The sequence below is a fragment of the Xenopus tropicalis genome, chromosome 2, assembly GCF_000004195.4.
Source record: "Xenopus tropicalis strain Nigerian chromosome 2, UCB_Xtro_10.0, whole genome shotgun sequence".
In the NCBI taxonomy this organism is placed as follows: domain Eukaryota; kingdom Metazoa; phylum Chordata; class Amphibia; order Anura; family Pipidae; genus Xenopus; species Xenopus tropicalis.
The window spans coordinates 139,166,558-139,192,178 of record NC_030678.2 but is presented as its reverse complement, the minus strand read 5'-3'; the positions used below and the strand labels follow the sequence as shown (position 1 = coordinate 139,192,178).

The window sequence follows — 25,621 nt, the reverse complement described above, 5'->3', positions numbered from 1 at the left end:
ATATCTGGACAAAAATTGGGCAGATATTGATCAGACAGGTTTCTAAATCTTGTTGGGGTGATGACTACATCGGTTTGTTGTTCCAGCCCTCACCCCTATGGCCTGTATCTTCGTCTATGATTCAATCGTTTGGCCCTAGTGTATACAATCAGATCAGCCTAATATTGCCTCTCTAGGCGGCCATATCGGGGAAAGATCTAATCATTCGGTGACCTCTCCAAACGAGCAGATGTTTTGATGTATAGCCAGCTGATTTTTGGTCAGATATGGCTAATGGGCCGGGAATCAGCATATGTTTGGGCAGCTAAAGTGACTAACAGTGTTGGAAAGTATTCTGACACTCCTGCACTTGCAGTTATTCCATAAAATACTATTGGCCTTGGCCACAAACAGACAGGTTCATGCAATATTCTAGGTAATAAAATACAGAACTATGGGGAAGAAACATATTGGGGTGCACATATGGAATTTTTAGAGAAACAGGAATATTTTATACGTGTTAAAAACCACATTGTAATAGTCATTATTATGCAGATCTTAAATATGGTTTGATAACATTTTTTGTATCACATACACAGAGCTACACCTTGTCTTTTTACCCATGGGCAGGGCATTATGCAAGCTGGCAAAAAGCCAAAATGTGATTAAAACAATGGAGTATTTTCCTTTAGTAACCCCCAACAAACTCCCCACTTAAATAGGCAATAAATAAACCAATCCCCCCCTTTTTGCTTGGTGTTATCTCCACAAATCCAGCCAGTATATTTGTTACCATCCAGTAATTAAAGGCAGGTGTAATTATGATTGTTCTGTTGGTTTTTTTTAGCAGTATCAACCGTTACAAGCGAATCTCTCCCACAAAACCATGGGAAAATACACAAAATTGGGAAAATTCAGTTGGCCTTTTTCATGGTGGTTCTTTTTGTGGCAACCTTTTCAGCACAAAATATATTAGAATCTATGGGCATTTTTCCGTGGTGACTTTTTCCTTTGGGATGTACTTGTGCATTTTATTACTGATGGAATAAAGACTGATTTTTTATCCCCCGGGTGCTCCGCAATCTTTTCTTTGTAATTTTACTTTTGGGATCCATCTGGGAACGGGTCCGCGTGTAGCACACTTGGGCTAAGTGCTCCCGTGTTTAGTTTGGTTTTTCTGTCATATATATTTACCATTAAGCCATACCTAGCTAAAAATTGTGCAAAAAAAAAAGGAATGACACACAAATTGTTTCCAGGAGGGAACTCTGGCTTCTGTACCAAAATTTGTTAAAGAGCCCCACACAACACAGAAACCCCTAATATACCTATCACTGGAATCTGTTCCTTTAACAAGTATGAATAAATTGCAAAAAAACTGCAAAACAGTTCTTTTATTTCTGCATCATTTAAAAATCTACTTCTCCATGGCTTACAGACAGCATGCAGGAACTACATAACCCATAATGCATTGCACTGTGATGTTTCTTTACTTATTGACATCATGTGTGCAGGGAATTGTGGGATTTAGAGGATTCAGACTGAGTACTATTACATTTTTTTTAGTCTCAAAATAGTTAGCCAGGAGGACAGGGGTCTTTGACAATCAAATAGAGCTGCTCAGCTGAAATCCTGGTATTAGCAGTCTAAAACTGCTAATATCTCAGAAACAGCTACATGAAATTGCAAAAGTGTTCAGAGAAGCATTTTCTGGTTTATCTCCCCTTTAGAGTCACCTCATTGACTTGTAACTATATTAAAATGAATGCAATGCTTGTTTTTTGTTTTTTTTTCTAACTAGTCCCGTGCTAGAATTCTGCTCAGCCTTGCAAGTTTCTTGTCATAGGAAACAATAGAATTCAGCTGCCCAATGCTGGAGAACGCTTTCTGCCAAAAGGCGAGTGGGGGGAAAGAAGAAAAAATGCTTTAATAAATAAGCAACATTGTTAACAAAATTCCAGAACGTCAGGAAAAGGTTAGTAAATGTGAAATATTCAGACTGCTTGGAAAAATGCCAGGGATCCCAATTCAAATGTTCATAAATCTCAGCCTGAGTTCAGGTCTGTTTGGATTTTTACTGAAGGGTCATTTCCCTTTAAGAAGGCATTGCTAGCAGGCATGAAGGATGGGGTCATTGGCCAGCCTTAGCCATGGTTTGTTTGGAGAAGCAGTGAGCAAATATTCTTCTAACGTGGGCTATTTATAACTCATTTGTTCTGATGTACAGTGCCATTATTCTCTAGCCAGTTCAATAGAAGCTTTGGCTTGTGCTGTGTTAGTCATTAAGGCAAGGAGCAGGAGAAATGTGATCCCCCTAATGACTCAATCAGCTTAAATTGCAGCATTACGAGGGTTCCTTTCTCAGGCATGTTAACAAGCTGAGAAAGTTTGCAGTTCGACACGTTCATTTAGCAACAAGGAGGGGGTTCTCCTGTTTCACTAGGATATCTGATATGTGCCATTTCCTGCTTTTTTAGTGAATTAAAACATTTTGTTTACCTTTAAAGGAATGGTATTTAAAAGAGCGGGGGGGGGGGGAGTCCCTGTGACGAAATGGTTTAGGGGGATAAAGTGGGGAAGGGGACAAGCCATTGCTTTAGTTTCTGCTACAAAAGTATATAAAGCATAGGCGCTAATCCCAAAGCCTTTAAATATGCACAATGCAAACAAAAATATGGTTTCTTCCTAAATGATCCTGGGTTAATCTCGTGCCCTTTAATTGTTGTCGAATTACAACTCCCAGAATCCCACCGACAGCAGACGTCTGTTAGCAAAGTGCTATTAAATGCTTAAATGCATTAAAAGCAAAGGGCTCTTTCTGTGAGGACTAATGTCTGCCCATATGGTTTCATGATTTGTCCACATGGATATTTCACTGGCTTAATTATAGGCTCTCATTGTAAGGGTGTCAGGAGCAGGTATCAGGTTTCCAGAGCACAAAAGCTGTAAATCTCAGCAATGCACAAAGCTTTATAGGGCACAGATTTCCTGCTTTGTAATATTGTGATGCATCAGGCAGGGGGTGTCCCAGGCTAACATATAGCGGCCATGAGGAAATAGGTGTGGTAAGTGTAGGAAGTGCTGTGTGAGTGTGGCTTCTTACTTGGGTCAGACAGTGACTCTTGCTGCCAGTCACCATGGACAGCTCTTGCTGACTACACTTCGGGCTTTGTTCTGAGAAGCACTGGGTTTTTCTGGGACTCCAACGCAGAACCTGGACATATAACAAGACCACAAAGCCCTGCTGCCTGGTAAGAACATGATCACTGTACTTTTCATTATGGGGCATTTTAAGAAACCTTAATCAGCCAAAGGGAGACTAATATAAAGCACTTACACTGCCCTGATAGTGGGGAAATTGCTTATTTATTTCCTTTTACTCTGTGACAGATGAATTCTCCAATTGTTTTTTTTTAAAAAAGTGTCTTTTGAGGCAAAATGCTGAAAACAAAGTTTTTCTTTATTTGTTTTTCGAAAGAACAGATTATACTTAGAGTTCTCTGACTACACTGGCATTAAGTTTGGGGGAAAGATATTGTAAAATCCATTAGTGGAAGAAAGAAGTGAAGTTTCAATGCATTTTAGGGAAGACACAGCAATATTGTAACTTGTAAAATTGTATTGTATTGTAAAAATTGCTGAATTCATTGTATGAAACCTTAGATTGAATGGTCTGTTTCTGTGACCTTTATGTTTCTGTGTCTCCCGAGCTGAAATTAGACTCTGAACTCCATATGGAATTCTGAATGTTTGTGTATAGAGACCGCTGCAAATATGTGCTACTTTGTTCTGCACAAAAAGTCTTATGTGAGTCTCTTCCCCCATGCACCATGCCCATCTACACACACAGCAAGTTCAATTATTACATCCTCACCATTTGTATTGTTTATCTAATTAGAACTACTATGGTTACAGCAATTAACAGAGTCCCATGAGTGCCTATAAACTCATTGTTCGTATATAAGATACACTCATCTGAGCAGCAAGTTACACTGCACTATTAAATACTAAGTTGGTGGAAGAATAGGTCATAGGGAGATTTGCAAAAAATAGTTCTGTGGTTAACGAAAGTCTCCGTTTCTAAGCTTATTAACCAGTTCATGAATGGGAATTGTTCCGACACTACCACTGGAAATAAGGGGGCTTAAAAAGAGGGGGTACAGGAAGTGACTTCATCACTACCGGATGGTCTATGGTATTTTCAGTATTGATGCACTGAATCCAGGATTCAGTTTGGGTTTGGGCCAAATCTCAATGCTTTTTTTTTTGCAGGAGTTGGGTTTAGTCCAGTTGTTAGGGTTAGATTTATTATCAGCTGAACTGGGGAATCCAAAAGGATATCAAACACGTTGATCCCTTTTATAGTTTATGGAAACTGTCCAGATTGTCAGCAAAATTGTAAGGTAATTGACACATTTATCAAACCTTATACAATTTGTCACAATCAAAGTGCTTTAAACAGTCCAACATCATTCTGTTCCATGGGGTGAAAGTGCTGACAAATGATATATCGTCCTCGTTGCTCAGCAAATCCAAACCCTTTGAGTCTGGAAAACTGAAGACAGTTTTGCCAATAAAACAGTGCATCTGTCACGTGGGGTTGCTGCACAAATGAATGAGAGCAGGGGAGAAGGGTAACAAGGATTTGAGAGCTTATAATTATATATAAATATATAGTAGTCAATCTCTGTTTGGAAAGGCTAAATCACTAAATATTCCTTATTTCTCAACAATGCTAGGGTGCTTTGCTTTGATCTAGTCATGGAAGACATGCAATTTTCCATGAAGTTGAGGCAGCATGAGTGTTTTCCATATACTTCCATATAGAAAGCACACTGCTCTTAACATAGATCTATTATTGTGTGTAATTGTGTGTAAATATCTCCTACATCACTTATGGTTATTGGACTTTAATAAAGAAATTCTTAGTTAAGTATCCATGTGTATACTTTTTATAAATAATTATTACATATGGCTCTCCGGAGGTAACAGAACAGCCCCAAGGCCAAAAAATGGTGTATGAGTAAGCCCTAATCAATATGGTATTTTTGCTCTAACTTATAACAATCTCCCTTTATCTGAACAACTGGCTTAACTATGTACGTGCTGCTGCCCTGCCCTTATCCATCTACTCAGCAGTCTTATAGGCACTTGGAGTCAAAAAAGCACACCCATATTGTAAAGAGGAAGTCAATGAGGCACCCATATGTATACCAACATGAAACATAAGCAAGAGTTAATTTGAGAATGTATTTTTATTAAAATATTTAATTCATATATGTGTGATACATGTGATCTATACTGTATATGTATAATGTGTGTGTGTGTTCAAAGTGAAGTCCACTTTTACCTGATCAGCTGATCCCCCCCATACTTCATAGATTAGTATTTGGCATTCGTGAGAGTTCACTGTATGAACTAAAACCTGTATTATTGTCCACGTCATGTAGCTTATAGCTAATTTTGATAAATTATAAAAATATTCAATAAGATTGAACACAGCCCTTGAAATCCACTTGCTTGAAGTATGAAACAAAAACTGCTACATATAGCTATATGTGCTCACGCATTGCCTAAAGAAACCTGCAGCTCTCCAGTTGCCAAAAGCAGTGGCTACAGCCAGCCATGCCAACCAGTCACGTTGGGGTAGTTAAGCAACAATCCTCAACATCCTCTTGGAGCCAAACCCTGAAAGTTGTTCATGAATTTACATTTCATCATAAACTAAAGGGCTGCTCTAAGCTTTTGACAAGTTTAATCTAATTTTAAGATTCTGATAGAGTGTTTTTTAAAGGGAATGTACCAGAAGCACAGAACATGGGGCTCAGAATGGTTACTGGATGCAAAATGATCTTTGATCACTCCCTATTTATGACCTAGATTTATGGATTTATTACATAGAAACAGCAGATTATTTAGACTTTTTTATTTAAGGGAAGATAAGATTAGCTTTATTGACCATGCTCGGGAGGCAAAGGTAGATGGGAAGTCTCTTTGTGTCCATGAACAACTTGATTGCTGCAGGAATCTGCAGAGCATTGCACATACTTCAAAGTAAGGACATTGTGCTAAGAATGTTAAGAAAGAGCTGCAGTTAGCGCCATACATGGCAGTACTATCAAGTATAACAATGGCTACCATTTTGGAATGATGGGAAAACTTTTACAATGAAGTGGAACATCACTACCCGTCTTCAAAAGTGGCAGAGAATTCTCTGCAAAGTAAAGGAATGTACAGTTTAGCCACAGCAGGATAATCCCCCCTCCCCTGTTCTTTGGTTAGGACTTTATCATGGAGTTGCTAAAAGCTTTTGTAAACAATATGCTTAAAGGTGACTCCTTGATTGATTGTGTGAACAGATTCCAATCACGTATCCCTCTTCTTCTGGCATATTGTGAAAACAAACATGAAGAATCCCAGCCCAATGCTATAAAACATACAGCACCAACAAAAAAGAAATACAAACCATACAAAAAGACTAGTAGTGATTAATGTTTATTGCTCCTTGCTGATATTTCCAAAATATGTGTCTGGCAAAATAAAGCAAAATAACATTGAGATAGATAGATGGGTTGGGAATAGACACACAAATCACACAAATGTATCAGGATGTAGCCATAAAGCTATGTGCAAGCAACAGCTGGCAAGTAGGACCCAACATCTAAGCAGTCTTGTCTCTTCTTTTTCTATTCCTAAAGAAAATAAACTGTAAAGATAACACTCTGACAAAAACCAAGATTGCAATTGTCCAGTCTGTCCTGCAATGTCTTAATTCTATTGTCAAACTAAGTACACTGGCCCAGTATTATATCGTAGCTGGCTGTCAGTAATGAAAAGCAGTTCTAGCCCAACTGGTATCACAAAGCAATGGGTAGGGCTACATCCTTGTGACTATTACACAAATGCTTTCTTTGTTTCCTATATGTTTGATTTTCTTCCTCTACATATGGTATCTCATTTTTCATTGCAGTATCTCTTTTGAATGTCAGAAATAAGTCTGACATTTGTTGAGCCATTATTACTGTAAATGATATTGTGTATTAAATACTGTATAATACGGAAGCACCAAGGTAGGGATTACTATTCTGTGAGGTTATAGCTCCCTGGCTAAAACAAGAGGTTCAACCCTTAAAGTGATAGGACCTCAAAAGTGTAATATGTGTGGTTCCTTTATGGGAAAACATAGTTCTGGAATTGAAAAAAAAAAAAACTGACTAGGACTATTAATCTGACTATTCTTAAACATCACAATCAGTGGATTACAGAACTTTTCTGTAGTATAATAGTGAGGGTCTCAACCCTGTTAACTGCTAGAGCAACACAGTTGTGGTATCACTGTAATGGGGTACAATGGGTTTGGCAACTGCTCCCCCCCCCCAAGTACAAATGCTTGTCAATGCCAAAGATAGTGCTGAAGAGTCTGAAGTGCTGAAGAGAAAGTTAAAAGGCTCATGGGCACACTTGTCAGGTGAATGAGTAACCTGTTGCTAACGTAATTGTGCCACAACGAGCAAGGTACACAACATTACAGACTCGCACACCCCCATTTTACTCTACAACTGAGGAAGGCAATTGTGTAAACTGCAGCTCAAGCCAATATAAAACTGGCTATGTGCCATTCAATTACCCAAGAGAAGCCTATTCCTTGGTATGAATGTCCAATTGGCAACTCTCCAACAATTACCCAACTTCAATGCCTGGACAGCATGCCCATGGTATCCAGACAGCATTTTGGCAAATCCCCAAATTTAAAGAAGGAAACTGAATGACCAACCGTTTATTCAGCTCAGTGGCTGGCCTCTGCCCATTGGAGGGCTGCACATTCTGTTGCTAGAAACATCTACCTGCATAATTTCCATCTACTTTGCAAGCAGCAACGTCCTGCTTGAGCTTGTTTGTTCCTTCCATGCAGCAGTGATGACTGAACATGTAAATCATCAGCATGTATTCTTAGGAACCCAGCAATATATCATAGACAAGCTTCCGTTAGTTAGAGATCTGCTGTGGATCACACATAATCAAAGGGATGTAAAACCAAATGTACAATATGGCTTACCAGTCCTCCATCCATCCTCTTCTAACTAAAACTATGCCTACCAATGTAATTCTCAGGAAAGAACAGGCCGAGCAAAAAAGAACCAATCAGTTGGCTCACAGCAAGCATTTTTCAAACGAGTCTTTATAAAAGGTTATGATATGGCCACCCTAACTGTACATTAATGCTAAAGAGTTAGGGTGCCATCTAAGTATTCTGTTCTCTGGTAAACTGCTATAAAATGTGTTTTCCTTGATCAAATATTGAAAGCTGGCATGTTCTTGTTCCCAGGTGGGCACGTGACAAGCTGCTATTACTTCCTGTCCTTTGTTCTATTGATTATGTTGCTCCATTTCTTTTTGGAAAACAGGAAGCTGGCCGCCTAATTGTAAAACCTTTGTCATACACTTCTTCTGCTCTGCCTGAAGGGTAATGGTTAAATATATGCTCGGTTCTATAACCATGAAATAAAGTGTGATATCTGGTGGATAATTTATTATTTTCAGCATTGTATGTATGTATATCTTTATTTATAAAGCGCTACTTATGTACACAGCACTATACAGTAGTATTAATCATTTAATCTCTATAGCATTGTGGAGCTCGGCCCACTGCTTGTACACGCGGCATACTTCCCATCAGGATGTTATCTAACAAGAGCTGGCACTTTGAATGTTCCCATAAGCATCATAATATATTTTATCCTTGCAGAAACCTAATGACAATCCATTCAGAGCTTCTGTATCCTTTACTAGTCCGACTTCCTCCCAGGGGAATTCAGCAAGTCTCTAGGCTGAATGTCCGTTGTGGGAAGCATATATAGAAATGTCAAACATATGCTTTTTTTATTATCCTGTCATACTAAGCTATCAGGGTCCAGTTATAAAATAAAATCCTAGGCATTTATTCTAGTTACAACTCATTATAAACCCATTTAGTAAGTAGGGGATTTCCTCTCCCACTTTACAGTACAGGGCATGGGCCTCATACCCCCTATGTCTCCTAATTTGTGGCACTTAATCTTGTTTGTTGTGCTGTCTGTTCCCATTCTGTACTGTTAATGTACAGGTATGGGACCTGTTATTCAGAATGCTCGGGACTTGGGGTTTTCCGGATAAGGGGTCTTTCTGTAATTCGGATCTCCTACCTTAAGTCTGCTAAATAAATTATTTAAACAGTATTTAAACCCAATAGGATTGTTTTAGCTCTAATAAGGATTAATTATACCTTAGTTGGGATCAAGTACAAGGTACTGTTTTAATATTACAGAGAAAAATCATTTTTAAAAATGTGAATAATTTGATTAAAATGGAGTCTATGGGAGATGACCTTTCGGTAATTCGGAACTTTCTGGATAATGGGTTTCCGGATAAGGGTTCTGATACCTGTATTATATGTGCAGCACTGCATTAACAAATAGCACTATATAAATATACAGCAGCGTAAGAGCATTTCTTTAGAAACATCGCATGCCTGGCTGCTAGTAATATGGTTAAAAAAACTGCAACAACATTGCATTCTTAGGGCTTAACTAAAATAAAGAAATATATTATTGTGATTTCCAAAGTATCTGTCACATTGTGACCTTCCTCTAACCAGACCTGCCAACTGGCATCTAAGGCAGATGTTGGATTTAACTGGAGACTTTCTTTCGCCTAAGGATGTGACTGCCACATCCCCAGTATAAAACTGTTAGCAGTTAGACACAAGGCGCATACCCATGGCAGGTACTGTAGCTGTTAGATATGGCATGGGGCAGAGAAGAAATAACCCCCATACTCGTAAGCCAGGGTAAGAAGTCTCAATTCGAAAGACAGAGCCCTCCCTGGCCCCTGCAATCAGCAATACAACCAAAAGAGTTACCATGTAAAAGTAACAACAACTACACCTGACTTAGCCAATCCATACCTACAACATCATGCTTCATACTGATAATCTTACATTTTTATATTTGGCATTTTACAGGCTGGTTATATTGCCTGATACCTTTTTGCATCTGTACCAATGGATCTTATGGCATTTTGATTTTTTTTTTTTCATGATTTCAAATTTTTTTTAAAATGTTTTGGAGCGGTGGTTGCTAAACATACTTGAGGAAAATCATTTTTTCTAACCCATAATTTAACTTTGCAAATCTTGTCAGACTAGTGTGGGCTAATAATTACTTACCAACAACTCTATATAGCTGTAGAAACAAATACAGCTTGACACATTTTCTAGTTCCAGGTTAGGAGACATTAAACCCTCTCATCTCTTTTGTGGTTCAACATTTGGTTTGGCTCTATTTGCTATTACAAAGGTTAAAAATATATAAAATTGTGGTCATAAAAGTCAATCTTCTATGATGGCAGCAAATAAGTATTCAGCCCAAATATCACCCTAGTTTGCCACCAGGTTGAGTTTTCTAAACTCGTAGCAAGGTTGTAGATATACTGTATACAGAGGCATCAGTGTAACAATGACCATGCAATAGTACAAGGCATAGCCACAACATTAAATGAGCATATTACCCAAATCTCACCATTTACAGTTATCTGGCAAAACCCATCTAGCTCCATGTCCATGACGTGATTGCCTTCAGATTAAAAAGTCAGAATCTTCCCACTGGATGCAATATACCTGTATATCTAACACTGGAATGCCAGTACCTGGATATTAATGTTTACATGATGTCAGCCTCACTCTTTACCTCCACTGATTTTGCTATGTAAATTACTGAAAGTACTACAGACTTCTTTAATAAAGACTGGTGGTTTTGTAGTTACAGTAACAACAGTTTCCTTGGTATATTCACATACAGTAGCCAGACAGCAGTTAGCTTTCGCTGCTCTAAAGCAGATGCATAAAAGAAAACAATCATCTGGTCACTGTAGGTTACTGAGAGATTTTTTGTTGGCCCTTTTGTATTAAGTTATAGGGTTATACCTTCAAATAATCAAAAAGAGAATAGAGAGAGAGTGGCGCTGTTATTTTAAGGTTTTATAGGAGAGTAGCTTCTGACACTGAGTGGAATTTTGGGTGTGATGGCCTTAAAATTAGAAAATGGCAGTATTTTTTTTAGGGGTAACCAAATGGTGATGTTGTTGAGAGCTTGCTGGATCATTGATTTTGTTACCAGCTTGAACATAGCAACCTAGATAAATTGGCAGCATTGTTTGATGTCCATGTCATGCCTTTGGGGCTTTCACAGTGCCATGTAATTTGAGTCAATATCAATGAATTTTGGTGCCTTTTTTACCATTTTGGTTTGATATACAGGAGCAAAACAAAAGGGCCAGCATACCCAATAGCTGCAGGAGTCCCAGGAATATAGAGTGCCTGCCATGGTGCATATTTTTGTGAAAAAGGTCAACTCTCTATAGGTTTGTGCAATGCAGAATAGATTTTTTTAATGCCCAGAAACATCTAGTCACGCCAATAAACTGTTGCATTCCACTTTAGTCATTTATTAGCCATGATTATCCCAATGTTTCTTTATCTGATCAGAAGTGATAATCAAATGTTCCTTTCTACACATTTTCAAGCCATTGTAATAATTGTGGTTTATAATGCATGGTAATAAACATGTATATTTTTTATCTTTTCCAGTTGGCATCCAATATTCAGTCTTTATCTTATTATGGCTGTAGTAAGACAGGATATCTACACTGATTATTTCACTCTATATTGTGCAGTTATTTTACTAATACCCAGTGTAAAGGCCTTATTAAACATGTCCGGGCAGCAGGATATAAGGATATACTGTACATACCTTTGCAGTTAATGAATAAAAATGTAGCACAAATATGCTCAAGCTTTTTACCTATAGTTCTCTAATACATAGATAGGATTTGAAAGTTACAACCCAATTTAGAAGAATCAAACTGTTTTTTCAATTTAAAAGCCATCAATTGTTTTAGTATGTTTATGCCGATGTACTGTTAACAAACGTGCATGCCTTAACTTTCTATCTATGTTTCTATGTGCTACATCTGGACAGAGTTAATACATGCATACGTTTTCTTTATTCATGCCTATCACTGCTATAAAATTGTTCCGTTGCTAAGCATTATACCATAAAAGAGTTCTATTGACACTCATAAATGACTGATAAGCCTGGAATGGTTATTATCCTTGAAGGATGACATATTTTTCCCCTCATTTTGTTTTAAATGCTGCAAAAGTAACTACAAAAGCAGCAATATTAGATAGAGAGAAGTATTTCAGTTTACTGCATAAAAATGAATAATTCCACTGATCCTGCAAAATAAAATGCAGAAAGGATTTGTTTAAAGACATACTATCAGCAACAAAATGATATTCTGCTGGTTCATTATCATGTTTTGTGGTTTTGGTTTACTCTTCTCTGTCTGGCTTCCACATTTGTATTATCCTTTATTTATATAGAGCCAATATATTCAACAAAATATACATTCACATTATTCCCAGCCCCTAGTGGAGCTTACAGTCCATTTGTTATCTGCCAATAAACCTTTCTGTATGTTTAGGAGGAAACCCACGCAAGCATGGAGAGACCGTACAACCTGTAAATATATAACATCTCCTTGTACCTGCAAATTAAATATTTCCTCATTGTCCTGTTGCCACAGAATAATGAAGGCTTAGGAGGGCATAGTCTGCCCAAAAATATCCCAACTTCCTTATATAAATATATGATTAAAACCCTTCAATACAGAGCATTCTATTAGTACACTTCCCAAACAAAACAAAAGGCACTTTCCTTCCCTCCTGATTCATAAATTTTTTATACATTTTTGAACAATTCTTTATATAAAGAATTTGTAAATGCAGGCCTGACAGGAGAATGTACTTCTAATGTATTTCTGTAACAGGGGAGTGGCTGAATAACTGATAGCTCAGTGCTAGTAACTGAACTGGTGGATAAAGTGTGTGTCAAGGTTATGCCTCTCCCAGTCCCTTGTGTAACCTGTACTGTAAATGGAATTATGTAAAGGGCAGCTTAATGCTATGTGACTTGCTAAATCCTGCTTTTTCTAAGCTAAAATATTATTTGGCCTCCCTGGTTCCTGTATTGAAAATATGCAATATTTATTGATAGTGATCATTATCCTTTACATGTATTACATATATCACCATTAGGTTAATACCATTAGGAAATACCCCATTCTTTGGGTGAATAATGTAACCCACTTTTTGGTTAACTGTGTACCTCTACTTCTTGGAATCTGCCAGAACACAGGAAACCAAACTCACTATAGATGGTGCTCTGGTGAGAATCAAGCTCAGGATCTCAGTGCTGCAACTTAATGGTGTGCTTATACAGTAACTACTGTCTTGTTTGTGTTTATTTCAGTGAGGTCTGCAAACATGGACTTCAAATCGTCCTTCATGGATGGAATGGTGGGGGTTGGGGACATGATCCTTCTAGAGTCCCTCTCTGAAGAGTCGCTTCTAGTGAACTTGAAGGAAAGATTCAAAAGTGATGAAATCTATGTAAGTATAGACCTAGTGCTGTTCCTTCCCTTTTATCATTTAATCCATATCCAGCTTTGCAGCTTCTTGTAAGATATTATTCTCTGCACATATCCCAGATAATATTTTACCTCAATAAACTCCAGTCAATAACTGGAAACCAAGCATGCATAAACTCCCCAGATATTTTTTGGTTACATCAAATAACCCCACCTTCTGACAAACATGGATTCCATATCAGTGGGGTTTTTCTTTGCTAAATAATGAATTTGTTGAAACCATTCATACCATATGGTATCCATGCACTCAGCAGCTCAGGCATTATAGATTAGAAATAAGCAATTTATACTGGGAGGCTGCCAAAAGTGATTTCATAAGTTTACTTTAGCCCTTCCTCCTCCTTTTTGAATGTTTTTTTTTTTTTTTTTTTTTTTTACAATTTTCAATAATGGCAATAGTAAAGGGTGAGGAGGAGACAGAAAGGCAGAATAGAGAGAAGAAGTAAAGAATGGGGGAAGTGAAAGGAGTAGTAGAAAAGGAAGAATAAATCAACTGACAAAGCAACAGGGAGTAAAGTAAAGTACAGCAAGATAAGAGAAGTCGACTTGGCCTTGCTGATAACTATTTGTTAAATTTAGCATTAAATTAAAAGCATTACTTAATGTGGCAACTAAATTATGTGGACATTTCGGTCACAACTCCTGGATTTTTTTATTTTTCTTCTAAGCCCTGTGAGTGCTGTGTCCTTTTGTTGTTTACATTTCCATACATACTGGGCACCCAGGCAATTTTGTGTGTATATATATACAGGTATAGGACCTGTTATCCAGAATGCTCAGGACCAAGGGTATTCCAGACAAGGGGTCTTTCTGTAATCTCCATACCTAAAGTCTACTAAAAAAATGAATAAAACATTCATTAAATTGTTTCGCATCCAATAAGGATTATTTATATCTTAGTTGGTATCAATTATTACCTTTTTATTACAGACAAAAAGGAAATTAGTTTTAAAGTTCTGAATTATTTGATTAAAATGTAGTCTATGGGAGACAGGCTTTCCGTAATTTGGAGCTTTCTGGATAATGAGATAAAGAATCCCATACCTGTACCTGCTAAGATTGGTGGCAAGGAGACCTGTATCAGTTGCACTTTCCATTGTAAAGCCTTATACATTATCAATGCAGGCATTTGCTTGCACTTGTAATTGCGAAACGCCACATTCTTTGGTGGGAGTTAAGTGCTGTTATCTCTGACTGGTGAAGAAATACGTCTCAGCTATGTGAATAATTTTTATTAAACCTGTTCATCAAGTGCAATATGGACTGGGCTGCTGTCACAATGCAAGGCCTTTCACATGGATCTGTGAGTTGTTATACATGTTGGGAAGTGGGTGCTCTGTGCAGAAAGTGAATTTGGCAATTATACAACTAGCTTTCACACCCATTTTAAACGTAGGTGCAAAGGTTGGTTAGACCACAATGACATAACTGTGGTGTAAGAGTAAATGTCCCCTGTACAGCAGGCAGTGCCATGTTACCTCCAAGTTAGTGCATCAGTAATTCTGCCAATAAAAGATCCCACAGTCGAAATATGAGTACCTACCCTTTATATAAATATAAATGCTTTTCTTTGATATGTTTCTTTCTTTCCTACCAGACATATATAGGAAATGTGGTCATTTCAGTGAATCCTTACAAGTCGCTCCCCATTTATAGCCCAGAGAAAGTGGAGGAGTACAGGAACTGCAATCTGTACCAGCTGAAGCCACACATGTAAGTTACTTGCAGAGTTTTCTGATCTAATGATGCAACAGCTGCACAAAGCAGACAAGTAATGCAAACAGACAGTAAATTCCTGCTCAGCAGAATGTAAAGCAAGTTGTGTGCTGAAATTCCGAGAAAAGCGATACTAAACAGGACTGTGTTATGTTTATACATACTGTATATGAGTGATTATATTTTGTGTTGGTCCATTTAACTACATTCATCAATATAGAAAAATAAACTAATAATGCATGTATTTAATATACATCAATTCTGTTTAATGGTTTGTATAAGTATATCAGACCGTATAGTCTTTAGCTGTCTAGGCTTACCACATAACCTTGGGTATAGCTTATATAGTTTTCCCATGGAAATATGGCTCCCTAAATCAGTGTATTTGTTCATATGTTAAGGCAAAGTATTGCTGGGCAAATCCCTACAATATTGTGTAGTGAAATAGTGTAGTACGTGTTGCGTGGGTTCTGATGCACAAGCTGAGAGGTTACCTAATGGACTGTATAATATAGTAGAGTAGGTCCAGCCTTCACATTAGAGCTACCTGATACAGTTATCTCTTGTATTACATCTGTCTAATGGCTATGGCATAGGGTTGCATGTTATTTGCCTTTAAATATAGTAATTAATTGGTAATCACCATGGGTCACTTTCCACTTACATAAATAGAAAATGCCATGATAGACAATGGTCCTTTTTCCATACACCATATGTAAAAATACAGATACTAGTAGCCTGTGTAAAGCACACTGAGAGCCGCTCATTTGGTGACAGTGCCAAACATGTGAATCTCTGCCCTATTTTGCCACCCACATGCTGGGCTACATTGAGCTTATCATACAGCTTGCCTACGGAGACCAGTCAGACGAGGAATGCATCAGTGTGCCAATGTGATCCTTGTCTGATGGGGTTTATGAACCTTCCTAATATCTGGGAAATTTTGTTTTACTATTGATAATGTCACAGGGTGCCATGGGCTTTACAAGACTTCCAAGTGTATAATACTTTTGGAAAATAAATAAGCATTGTACATGAGTAATTAATACAATTGCATTTAAAAGGAATATTAGGAAGTAATTCATGTACCAAAGATTCTGCAGACTAACTAGATGTACTTTTTGGGAACAAGAAACAGAAGCAGCGAATGTCAATTTAAGTACATAACAGCTAAGGAATGGGTAAGGTGCAGATAAATTTATCTGAAATTAATGAGAGAATTACATTAAGAAGAGATTACATCTTTAATTTATGTACCGGAATGAAGTCCCAGTTCTTACCATTACAGAAGCAGCATTATTCCTATTTTGCACATATTGTAAGAGAAAAGTTGAGTCACTGGAATTCCCCTCGGCAAGACAATAGGGATCATATGTGCTCAGTTTTCATTCTATCCATAGACTTGCACTCTGGACTGTGACACAAAATATAGGAGGTGCCTGGGACACCTGTCTCTAAAGCTGGGAACATATGCAAATATCTGCCTATATGACCCAATGGCCCCATGCACACATGATTTGTCTAAACAAAGTAAGCCCAATTGTCCAGTAAGGGCCCTGATACAGTCATCTGGCAGTTGCCTAAACAATTTGATCAAACTGAGAGCATATACAGTTTGTATGGGGGTGTAAAGTGCAATTTCAATTTCATAATGCAGCTTTTATCACCAACATAATGACGGCTGCATGTGACTCTTTAAATGCTATTCTACTGTTCCTATTAATGCAGCAAGGGTCAGGCTGGGCTAGTGGGGCATTGGAAAAACCCTGCCGACCCAGACCTAATCCCCGTAGTGCTCCCCCGATCTCTGATCTCCCTTCACAAAGCACTGAAGATAAGAAAAAAGTATTCATGCTCGGAGGAGTGGGCCGGGCATGCAGTGGGGGCCTCTGGGGTGGCTTTAGTGCTATTAAGCCATCTCAGATGTATTCCTGAAAATTAAAAAGAAGAGAGAGAAATAGCTGCACCACCCACACTCAAATATCACTCTCAAATAGACGCTGGTGTGATTTCACTGTAGAATTAAATCAATTACACTGGGACCCACAGGGTAATGTGCAAACGAAGTATATACATATACCCAAATGGTGCATCTGATCGAAGTCAAATTAGGGACCACTCGTAGGGGTGTTTCTCTATTTTCTCCTTTCAGATGTATTCCTGACTCATCAGGTATTGCTTTATGTAAAGCAATACTTGAAGTATTATAATAGAGAAAAGGTGTGCTACTGTATGCCCATATACTAGGGACCGTATTTCTAAAGATAGCCTGATGCGTGTTGTGCCCTTAAGCGCTTACATAGGGCAACAGGTAAGTGTCTAGGTGCACAAAACACACCAGCCAATTTTTGTTCATTGTGTGATTTTTAAAAACTCCTACCTTTTTAGAGAGTTGCTTTGAGTGTCTGCTCTTTTTCTTTAGTTTTAGAATTAATCCCTGGGGGCATATTAATAAAGTGGAATGAAGAAAACAGTTCCACGGACTAATTTCCCTTGAGCATTAGGTGTATGTAATAATCAGTGTAAAACAGGCTTCCTAAACCAATAAACTTGTGTAGAAATGTTACTGCCTTATGTGCTTTCTACACTTCCAGCTCATTGCTTCTTGATTTCAGTGGACCAGTGGTTTGAAAACTGTATAAATTTCAGAGTAACTCTTATGTGCATAAATATAGGCTGCCTAACATGTAGTTGAAAAGAAAACCTTACCATTAAGAAGGCACAAGAGATAATAGTGTCGTGTAGCATATTTTTGTATTTGAATAAAGTGCAGTTCATGTTGAAACTGGGCACCTCCCAGTCATTAAAACACTTCCTCTAGGTGCTCAGGTGAAGAGACAGAGCATGATCCCCGGTGGCACAGTAGATATTATTACATTTCATTCAACTTACTATCCCCTTGAGAGGAGTAGTTTGCACTATATATATAGGAGCACTTAGCAGCCATGCTGGGCCACCAAAGGAAATGGCTATAAGAATAGAAGAGTGAAACCTATAATGCAGTTTGTGCCTCAGTTTTGTTCTTTATCAGTCAGTAGGGAATTATGATGAAAGCCGCAGTATGTCTCTATATGTTGCACTAGCTATTCTTACTGAGACCTCCATTCTGCTTGCTACAGAGACCCTGGAATGAACTTGGTGCTGAACAACTCTACATTTTTAAACAAAACCTAAATAGCAATAGGGCACAGGGTTTCTACAATTCAGCATGGCCACTTGGTTTAATGTTTTGACAGGTAAGAATTCACTGCGAAATTCCGCATTTCGCCATTCGCGGATTCTTTTGCAAAACTGCCACAAAAAATTGGCACGACAAAAATTTGCAGAGTAAGAAAAACGTTGCGGCTGCATCAAAAAAGTTGCAATTGTGTTTAAAAAAAATCACGGCTGCAAATTTTTTTCCAAATCGAAGTGGGACAGATTCGTTCATCACTAGCAGCTGCCACACATAGATGGCAGTATGTAGATAAATAAGCTTTTTATGGAGAAACTTGTGCTCAAAAGGCAGCATTTGTCTTCAAAGTAATGATTCAAGGATTGGCTAAACAGCAGCTGGGACTTCTCAGTTTAAAAACCCATGCATTAGTTTGCTTTTAAACTTTCCTGCTATGTGGTAAATCCTGTGCTTTTGGGAACTCTGAAGTTTTAAGAGACTGGCGACTATTTGTCCACAAAGCAATACATTTAATAGGTCCTATAATGCTGCTTGTGTGAGAGTGATGATAGCCAAAACCAATGTACCCTGGAGACAGGCATATAGGTTTGAGACTCGTTTTTAACCTCCACTGTCTCGGCCACAGGCCAAATCCATTAGAGACCCGATTATAAAGCTATCTCCCTGAAACGAAAGTGCTCAGCAACAACAGAATTCAATATATATACTTCATTAATTGCATTGTGTTGTCTGGTAAGTCTAGCCTCTCTCTTCTTAATATATATGAAGTCATGGCAGCTCCCGGAATTACCACAAGTTCTGCTGGGGGAAGGGGGATGCCATGTCTTATTGAGAAGGAAAAATACTCACCGTCAAAAGAACTAATGCTCAAGGCCTGACTTGTAAATGTAAAGATAAAATTATGCAACATCAGGGATTCATTTGGAAAAAATTTTGAACTGTGACCAAAGGTCATAGCAGTGCTGTGGGGCCAACAGCTAAATAATTTTGCCCTAGGCCAGACTATATTGTTATCATTATAATTATTAACACGTATTTATAAGACACCAACATATTCTGCAGCGCTTTACAACAAATGGTTTTATACATTGAACATACAGAATTTACATAATTACATACAATGTAACCAATAACAGATACTAGAGGTGAAGAGAAAGGAGTTGAGACACAGGTGTGGGAATGATCATGATCAGAATTGGGCAAGGTGAGAGATGTAGCACAGTGTAATGCATTTAGCAGCACACTGAAGTTATGCTAAACTAAATGAGCTTCTCTAAATAAATGCATTTTAAGAGATCTTTTGTAGGCCAAAAGATTGGGAGAAAGTTGGGCAGAACATGTGAGAGAATTCTAGAGAAAGGGTGCAGCCCTTGCAAAATCTTGAAAGTGAGTTGAGACCTTCTTTGAATGTGAGAGTCATTAGTCTGAATTTTATTCTGGATGATAGCAGAAGCCAGTGCAGGGACTGGCAGAGGAGGAGCAATTGCTGAGGTGTATGAGCCTGGCAGCAGAGTTCATTATGGACTGGAGAGGTGACATTATGGACTGGATATGAGGAGTGAAGGAAAGGGCAGAATCAAGGACAACCCCAAGGCACCGTGCCTGGGGAAATAGTGAAAATGTTAACTGTAAACCAATTCTGTCTAAGAAAGGTAAAACTTAAGGTACTCTTGGAACATCCAGGTAGAGATAGCAGACAGACAGAAAGAGATGTGAGTTAAGAGCTCTGGGATGAGATCAGGAGAGGAGAGATAGATCTGAGTATTGTCAGTGTAGGGGTGATATTAAAAGCCATTTGTTGATTAGTTTGCCAAAGAAGGAAGTATAGACAGAAAATAATAAGGGGCCCAGCACAGAGCCTTGAGGACCCCCATTAGAAAGAGGTAAGGGATAAGATTGTAGGAGACACTTAAAGAGCAGACTGAGAGGTAAGATGAGAACCAGGACAATGCAGTGTCACGAAGGCCAAGAGAAAGAAGGGACTGGAGGAGGAGAGGCGGATCAACAGTGTCAAAAGCAGCTAAGACATCAAGAAGTATTAGTAGTGAAACTGAGAAGTGGTTTTTGGCTTTAGCCGATAAGATGCCATAAGTTAGTTGGGTTATAGCAGTTTCTGTGGAGTGTTGTTGCCTAAACCAGAATGTAGGGGATCCAGCAAGTTATTGTCAGAGAGGAATGGTGTTAGTCAGTTGTAAACTAGGTGCTCAAGTAGTTTAGAGATAAACAGAACATAGAGATAGGAGATCAGAGGTTCCCAAGACTGAAAGGATCAAGAGAGGGTTTTTTTCAGAATGGGGGTGACAATTGCATGCTTTAGTTGGAAGGGAAAGATTTCAGTGAGAGAGAAACATTAAATAGATGAATTAAGGCTTTGGAAGAAATGGGAACAAGTAGACAGGCAGTAAGGTGAGAGGCTAAAGTGTTAAATCTTTCTCTTCAGTCTCAGGCGGGAAGGTGCACAGAAGAGACTGGGGTGTGTGGAGGAAGGGAGCTGACAGGCTAGGGGGATTTAGTTGTGTGATGTCACTTCCGATGGTGTCAATTTTGCTTTTAAAGTGCTCAGCAATATCTTGAGCAGTGACTGATACACACGTAGGGGTTGGGGAAAGGGACAGCAGAGAGTTAAAGGTAGAGAAAAGTTGTGCAGGTGTTTTAGAGAGGGAGTTAATAAGTGCAGTAAAGTAGGTTTGTTTAGCTTGGCAGCGGCTGCTATTATAGGAGAGCAGATTTGTAGCTGCAGAAGTCTAAGTCTGAGTCTGACTGGGATTTGTGCCAGTGACAATCAAGGGTGCATAAACGTCTATGGAGAGCCTTGGTATGAGCCTTGGTATGAGCACTGTGCCAAGGCTGAAACTGTTTGGGTCTAATGTTTTGTCTTAGCAGGAGCAAGCTTATTAAGGGCAGGGGTGAGTGTGTTATTGTAGACAGAAGTAGCCCGATTAGGGCAGGAGATAGTTGAGATATTAGAGTGAAGAGAGTCAAATAAGAGAAATGAGACACATCTAGTATTTGCAGGTCATGGTTTGTAATACTATGGTATAGTACCCAATCCCTAAACATTCCTGTATCCACTGTAAATTCACTAAATAATAAAACTGGCCTGTTCATCATGATAACATTTTATGTTACAATGTGGAATCCTAACATTTGAAGGAATGTTTCAGTGTAAAAATGAAACTGGGTAAAATAGATAGACTGCTAAAAATAAAAAATGTTTTCAATATAGTTAGTTAGGCAAAAATGTAATCTATAAAGGCTGGAGTGGGCTGGAGTCTAACATAATAGCCAGAACACTACTTCCTCCTGTACAGATCTCTAAGCTGTTAGCAGTCAGTAAGAATCAGTGACTTGAGAGGGGGTCATATGGGACATAACTGTTCAGTTTATTTGCTTTTGAATCTGACCTGCGTGCTCACAAACTAACTGAACTGGTATGTCCCATGTGCCCCCCCTTAAAGTCAGTGACTAACTAAGAGGTTAGAGAGCTAAAAGCAGGAAGTTGGTTCTGGCTATTATGTTAGACATCTGGTCACTCCAAAAAAAAATACATTTTTGTCTGACTATATTACAAATATTTTTATTTTGAGCAGTCTATCTATTTTACCCAGTTTCATTTTTACACTGAACTGTTCCATTAAGGTGGTCATACATGGGCAGCTGCCTATTTGACTCCTTCAGAACGATTCGACAACTTATCTGGCCCACGAATGGCAGGCAGGTTTGACGTTTCCATTGGATTGAGGATTACCACAATGACCTGTATGCCCATCTTTGTGATCCATTTGTTTGGCCCCAGAGCCAAACGATCGGATCAGCCAGATATCACCCACTTTAGGTTGGAGGTTGCCAAATGAATGGATCTTATAATGTAGGGCCAGATTTAGCATATGCTGCAGCTCGGCAAGGAGATAGTTAGAATGGGCAAAATGATATTCCACCCTATTATCTAAATCCATGTGTTTTCATTGGAGTTACCTTCAAGAGCACTCTCCTGTACAATCCGAGGGCACCTCATCACTAGTTATTTAGTTAAAATAAAAATATTGAGTTAAAACCACTTATTTTATATGCTATAATCTGAGATGATTGGGTTCTAGATATGCTGTTGCTGATGATGCCTACCAGTCTCTACGGGATCGAGACAGAGACCAGTGCATCTTGATTACAGGGGAGAGCGGCGCAGGAAAAACAGGTAACAGTTTGCACAAACTTTAGACTCTTAAATGCTTTTCCATATGAACTTGCATTATGAAATGTGTTCTCTGTGTTCTTTGTAGCACTCTATAGTTTGATTCTGTCCCCTTTACAGGTCACTAGGGGAAACTCTGAGACCTCTACACTTTACTACTACACTCTACTATTTTGAGCATAAAGCTACTCCTAGTACCTAACTTATTAATTTGTTTCAATAATCCACATACCCTGGACTTACTCTACTTTCTCCTAAATATCACGGATTAAAGCCATTATTAGCAGCCTATGCACTTCTCAGGCAGAAAAACGTTGTCCTCAGAATGCTGCAAGGTCTGACTACAGACAAAAGTTTTGTGGAAATAAAAAAAAACCTTCAAAAGCAGGGTCTAATTTTAAGTTTGGAATCCAGTGCTGTAATTAGTCTAGAAGTCTCCTGGTTGTGTTTATTTCATCTCATCTACAGCACTTTCAGCTGACTTAAAAGTACAAGTCCTAAATGTATTTTTAGTTCAGTAATATAAAAAGATTAAAGTTTCTACCGTATTATTATCTCAAGTGGAAATACAGTGTAGGAATACAAAAATGACTGATGCTTCCATGGTTATAAATGATCTGTTTCTTCCCAAAGTGCCCAAACAGAGCCACAAGAGCACTTAACCAAGTTCAATACTACATACTGCACTACTTCCAGACAGGAGTATCATACCCATATATCTTATTATTAATAGGCTGATAGCATGTCCCTCTTCTCTTAGTCTGTGTTTGCTGAATAAGTCTGTACTTCCCCTTTATTTTTCATTGACTGCTTTCCTCACATAGATTCTTATCACTGCCACTATTTATTTTATGAACCAAGCAGAGCAAGTCATTTCTTCCTCCGCATGCTTTTCTCTTTGTTTTTTTTTTTTTCATTTAATTAGGGTGGAATGTGCCAAGAATGCTATAGGTTAACACAGAGTTCAATGCTTTTTCCCACAGAGGCCAGTAAACTGGTGATGTCCTACGTGGCAGCTGTATGTGGGAAAGGGACAGAAGTGAATCAAGTAAAAGAGCAACTCCTACAGTCCAATCCTGTCCTGGAGGGTGAGTATTTCTGGAAAAGCTAATAATATACAGAGTGTGGCTTCCCACATCTGTATTCTGTTAGCAACAGTTTATGGCTGTGCTGGCTGAAGCTGAAGCCCTGTAATGCTCAAGGCTCCTCCTGCTTCTTGCTGAGCCATCATATCTGCCATGCAGGAGAGGTGGCATCATGCAAAAGTGGACTACAAACCAGATTCACATTCACTCTTTTGTCAAATCTAGATATGGCAAAACTGGCAAAAAATCCCCTAGCATGGTAAGGTCACTTTGGTTTGGGTCAGCTTTATTTATGTAGAGGGGCTATCTATGTAATTGATGCACAAAACATAGTCAACTCTATTTGGCCCACTGTGGCATTTATGGAAGGCAATTTTTTCAAATTTTGCTTAGTGCAAGTCTGCAAGTGCAGTGGGCAACTTTCACTTTTCCCCGCAGTCAGTTGTGTGTCAAAATGCGCGCCTTGCGGCTCCTTATAAAACAGCAGGTATTATGGGATATTAGTCCTTCAGGATTGATTTCTCTCACTGATCTTCACACAGTCTCCCAACTGCGCACAATGCCCCAATATAAAGATAGATCTGCGCCTATGCCAAAAACTGAGAATTCAGGAGCTCATATAGTGTAGTATTTTCATTTATCCAGATCAACACCCAGTGTGTAGGTGTATTTCCCCTTTAATCTGCACAGGTAGCATATAGGCTCAGACATTTCTTAGATGCATGCTGTAGTAAAAGTCAGCAAAAATGCCTACTTACAAACCAATGGTTAAAATATTGGCCGTGTAAATCACACTTTGCTCACTACAATTGCAGACATAAATAAGCCTTATTGTGTAACTGCATTACCTAAGGGTACACTCCTATCAGGTTTTCTGTTATCAGTGCAAAGCTGATATAAGCTATTTTCTTCAGAAAGGGTGCCAAGACACTACTGACTTTCAGTTGGCTGCTAGTGAAGGGATCCTATTAGGTTCTGCCACAGCTCTACTGCAAACATTGCAGGGCTATGGGAATATTAAGGTCAATTCCATTGCCCTGAGAAAACCTGTTGACGTAGCTAAATGAAAAGCACCCTTTCCTCAGGTCATAAATCTACATGTTTGTAGCCTGCATGTAGCTACTGATCATACCTGCAGACCAGAATGCATATCAATTATCAAGGACAGGTAATAGAACAACTACCAAACCTCACCTCCCAGCATTCATCATTTTTCTTTTTTGGCCACACCCACAGGATTTCAGACAAACCTCATCACCTTTCCAGAAGGCCACACCCGTGTTTGTGTCCCAGCATCCCCAGACAATGCAAAAAATTCTTATATTGTGCCTTTTAAATACTTTTTAAATAATCCCAGCCTTTACAAATGAGATCCAGGATTGAGAGGAAAAGCATAGTTTCACACCACTGTTGAGCGTACTCAAGCAACCAAGACAGGAAAGGCCTGCTGGTTTTTGCCAGGAAAGGAACATTCCTATGACTAAAGGAAATTCATTTCTCCAGGCAGAAATAACATATGGCTATAATTTCTTGAAACTGAAAAAATATTTTTCCCAACACTACTGTTTACTGTACATAACACTTTGTTTAGGCGAGCTTGCAACTTTGTGACAGGGGTCCCCAAACCTTTCTTACTCGTGAGCCACAGTCAAATATAAAAAGGCTTGGAGAGCAACACAAGCACCATAAAAGTTCATGGAGGTGCCAAATAAGGGCTAAGATTGGCTATTAGGGGCCTCTATGCACACTATCAGCTTACAGGGGACTTTATTTGGTAGGAAATCTTGTTAGCAACTAACCTCCTGCATGGTTAGGAAATCAGAGCTTTTTCAGTGGAAACCAACTTGATGTAGAGCACTAGAAGGTGCCATAACATCTCTAGACCACGTTGCCAGTAATATAGTAAGCAGGCATAGCCAGAGGTACTGCATGGGCTCCCCATATGACCCT

At 38.7% G+C, this 25,621-nt stretch overlaps 1 protein-coding gene across 3 annotated transcripts in view; it reads left to right on the top strand.

The window, feature by feature from the left end:
• The first annotated feature begins 1,578 nt into the window (after nucleotides 1–1,578).
• Nucleotides 1,579–25,621, top strand: part of myo1a (myosin IA) — a 57,650-nt gene continuing 33,607 nt past the window's right edge. The window contains exons 1-6 of one of the 3 annotated variants that reach the window (XM_031895899.1): nucleotides 2,564–3,230; nucleotides 8,306–8,443; nucleotides 13,329–13,468; nucleotides 15,104–15,219; nucleotides 22,495–22,589; nucleotides 23,570–23,674. In XM_031895899.1, coding sequence (XP_031751759.1) covers nucleotides 13,343–13,468; nucleotides 15,104–15,219; nucleotides 22,495–22,589; nucleotides 23,570–23,674 — 442 coding nt within the window. In that variant the 5' untranslated portion in view covers nucleotides 2,564–3,230; nucleotides 8,306–8,443; nucleotides 13,329–13,342. 3 annotated transcript variants of the gene reach the window in all.